This window comes from Geospiza fortis, unplaced genomic scaffold (assembly GCF_000277835.1).
Source record: "Geospiza fortis unplaced genomic scaffold, GeoFor_1.0 scaffold333, whole genome shotgun sequence".
NCBI classification, from domain to species: Eukaryota; Metazoa; Chordata; class Aves; order Passeriformes; family Thraupidae; genus Geospiza; species Geospiza fortis.
The window spans coordinates 1666397-1670203 of NW_005054347.1; the positions used below are offsets into that span (position 1 = coordinate 1666397).

At 47.2% G+C, this 3807-nt stretch overlaps 1 protein-coding gene across 2 annotated transcripts in view; it reads left to right on the forward strand.

Annotated features, from left to right (window-relative positions):
• Positions 1 to 6: 6 nt before the first annotated feature.
• Positions 7 to 3807, forward strand: part of SZT2 (SZT2 subunit of KICSTOR complex) — a 52434-nt gene continuing 48633 nt past the window's right edge. For both annotated transcript variants that reach the window (XM_014307889.1, XM_031058679.1), the window contains exons 1-4: positions 7 to 111; positions 271 to 444; positions 791 to 961; positions 2791 to 2922. In XM_014307889.1, the coding sequence (XP_014163364.1) occupies positions 16 to 111; positions 271 to 444; positions 791 to 961; positions 2791 to 2922 (573 nt within the window). In that variant the 5' untranslated portion in view covers positions 7 to 15. The remainder of the gene's footprint in view (positions 112 to 270; positions 445 to 790; positions 962 to 2790; positions 2923 to 3807) is intronic.

Below are 3807 nucleotides of genomic sequence, written 5' to 3' on the forward strand. Positions count from 1 at the left end.
CACGTGGTCCTCCTGATGAAGAAGGACTATCGCATCTCCCGCAACGTGCGGCTCGCCTGGGTGCTCAGCCGCCTGCACCAGGTCATCCGGGCCGTGCCCGAGCCCGAGCTGGTGAGTTGGTGCTCAGGGCTGCACGGTGTCACCGCTGCTGCTGCTGCACCGCCCAGCAGCACCTGCACCCTGCAGGGCACTTGAGCCCCTTTCCTTTCTCTGAGTCTTCCTTTGGTGTGGCTTGATGTTCTCTCATGTGCCGTTTGCTTGTTCTGGCAGGTAAAGTCAGAAAATGAGCTTGATGTTCTCAGCATCCTGCCTAACGGGTGGCAGCCAGACGAGCCGGTCCAGCCCAGGCCCTACCTCCTCGTGCCCTCTACACGGGTCACCTTCCTGGCCCGCCAGTACCGATTTGTGATCGAGCTTGATCTGAGCCCTTCCACGGGGATTGTGGTAAGAGCAGAAACTGCCTCTCTCTGGAGTGTTCTGCATTAAAACAGAAACCCATTTCTATTTGCTGAGAAAAGGTTTATTGCTGTCAGTGTCAGCCTGAGCTTTTGCAGAAGTTTTGCTTTTCCTGAGAGGGAGCCAGGCTGTGCCCCTGGCTGGGAACTTAATGGCAAGTCCTGTTTCTCCATTGGATGCTTAATGTGTGACTGCTGTTTACAGGAGTTGTCACTTTAATCCAGCTGCCATTGCAGAAGGATGTTTGCGTTTGACTCTGCGCAGTGGGACAGCCACCAGTGAGACTGAAGGTCCTAGGAGATGAAAAAGCTGTTCCCTTTCTCTGTTTCTGTAGGATGACTCAACGGGGGAGATAATTTTTGATGAAGTGTTTCATGCCCTTTCCCGATGCTTGGTGGGATTGTTAAGACCCTTTCGTATCCCCGGTTCAGACATTATCTACCAGCCAGAAATCTTTGTCACCATCCAGGTGTATTCCTCCATCATTGGCCTGCAGTCCCACCAGGTAAAGTTCAGGCTCTCCCTTGGCACGGCGTGAGACGTGAGCTGTACTGTGCAGGTGTCCTGTGAGCACAAGGGAAATGGGGCAGGTGGCAGCTGGGCTCTGCTGTCTGTTGTACTGCAGGCTTGTCTCACTAAAACACATGGCCTGGCATGATGCAGAAGTGTGTGTGAGCAACTTCTCCTTCCTGGGAAAGAAGCAGAGGTTTCTCTGGAGAATGCTGCCCTCAGGCATGATCTTAGAATTGGGCCACAGGGAATGTTTGCCTCATGTCGAATGTGTGCTTATTGTTGTTGTTCTTGTTTTGTTGTTTGGGGGTTGTTTTTGTTTTTAATTTCTGTCGATTAATTCTTTTTGCCTGTTTTAATTAGCTTGAAGCATTCAAGAAGAGCTTGTATGACCAAAAGCTTGTCTCCCTATTCCAGCTCTGTAGCAGTGGTTAATTCAAAGATAATCGCCTCTTCCTACAAACCTTGGTTTTTTTGCACTGGTCTGAATATGCTTCTTCTTGCTGGAGGGAGCAGTCAGCCCCAGTATTGAGATTTATCAGTGAGATTGTACTTGTGTCATGGCAGGTCTGTTTAATAAATTGAGTCTGGTTTATGGGGCCAGTGTTGTTTTTGAAGCTCATCCTTGATCTCTTCCACCTTTCAGTATTTTCACATAACTTATGTGTTTATGGTGGTGAATTTCATCCCTTTGCTAATACCAGGGGAAGTGTGTGGTAACAGGAGGAGCCTGTTAGTCTGTGCTTGTTCCCTGCCTCCCCTTCCCCAGCCCTCCCTGCCTAAGCCTTCTGCCAGGGTTTGTTTTGTACCTGAGAAGTGTAGCCATCACTTTGGTCTGTTCTGAGGTGCTACTGGAGTAAGTGTAGCAGGAATTTCTCCATTTGCCATTGATGTTTCATGTGTCATCTTGTCCAGCAGTCCTGCAGACCATCATGCTGTGCCTCAGTGTCTCCCCTATTTGCACTGTATTGAGCACTCTGAAGTTGCTACGTTTTTCTTCTTTGAACCTCTCTAAATTCCCACTTTGTATATGAGGCCATGAATTGTCATTTCTGGGAACAAATGGATAATTCTGTTTCTTTTATGGAGGAAAAGGTGTATGTGTGTATGTATTGCTCATCCAGGAAAGACTCTGTGGTGATCATTTATTTCTCCTGTGTCACAGTGAGGTCTTGCCCATGTGAGGCTGAGGGATGTGGGTAACATGCAGCACCCCACCATCTGCTGAGGTCTTTGTCTGCATGTTGTATCCTCTTTGTGTCTGGTTGTGGATAGGGATTGCCTGTACCAGGGTGACATCTGTAAACACAGGTGTCATGCCTGTCACCCTGGGGAGTTTCTGTGGTGGCAGGCTTACCCTGTCACATCACTCAGCCTCTTGTAATGTCCACTCTAATTGTTTCTTTTCTTTATTTTAATTTGCTGTTCCCCTTGGAAGATAGTTTGGTCAGTCTATAGGTAAGGTAGATTAGAACAAACAGGCCTTCCTTAGAAGCATCAGGCTACAGTTAATGGTTTTTAACAGTGATCCCACATCACTTTCCCCTAATAACTACTTATCCTGGAGAAAGTCAAGTGAAGCAGAAGTTTCTTGCCCAAGAAGGAGATTTCCCAAAGTGTCCTGTAAGTGCCTGCTGTGGGATGCACAGCAAGTGCCGTGGGGTACCACTGCTCACGGGCAGTTGTTGAACAGGAACAGAGAGAAGTGGCCTGTGCTGTACCTGTGTTTGTCAGGGATGTGTTTGACCTTCACTGTGCAAAACTGTGTTCCTGTGTGCCTATAAAACCTTAACTTGATGCCTGACATGTGTGTCCTTGGGCCAGGTACTGTTCCAGGGCTGTCAGCTGGATGAGACGAAGCGTGAGGCCTTTCTGCACCAAGTTTACACACAGCTCTGTGCCTTTGAAAACAAAGTGGCAGAGATGCTTCAGCAACAGTATGAACCCAAACCACAGGTAAGGAGGGCAGGGGTAGCTGGGCTCTCTTGGCTTCCTGGAGATGCGCACTCTGAGGCCCCTATGAAGGGGGGTGGCAAGAGGAAAAGCAGCATAGGTGTGCAGAAGGAACAGCTAAGGAGTTGGTGAGATAATGTTGTGGGATCCAGTAATGAGACGTGAACACTGAGGCAGCAGAACCATTAAGTGTTTAGAAGGACTGGTGAGGATGGTTACCTTCCCCAAAGTTAATGTGCTGTAAGACAGCCTGACTGTAGATCATGGGAGAAATGGTAGGATGTGCTTTCTCTCTGAAGAAGATGGTGGGAGAGGTGATTATGGCCATGTAATTGATCTATAAATAGCTGTGAATATGCCCTTGTTACATTTCTTGAATGAAAATACTTCTTTGTTACCATGAAAACTGGCCATGAAGCTGAATAAACAGCCAGTTTTTTCAAGTTCTCCTTGAAATCTGTGACAGATGTTGCTTAGTAGCCATGGATATATGTATCAGCAAATTAATGATAGAGTCCTAGTATGGTGTGGGTTGGAAGGGACATTTAAAGATCACCTCCCTTGACCTGCTGGCCATGCTGCTTTTGATCTTCTTGCAGTCAAAGTCGTTGCTGGTCTGGCTGAGGTTATTTAGTCCTTAGTCAGCATTAGTTATTAGAGTTCAGGCAAAAAGGAAAAGAAAAAAAGGCCCAGAATCAGATGATGAAGAGGCTGTTGGTGATGTATTGCAGTTGCATATCTGAAGTGCTTCAAATCTCGTATTCTAGCTGAAATTTGTATGTTTCAATGCTAAAACTGCTGGCCCTGAAACAGAAAATAGATTGCCGGAAGTAAATAACTCAACTGATGAGTCCAGATGGTGTTTTTGCACTGCTTTGGATGCATTCC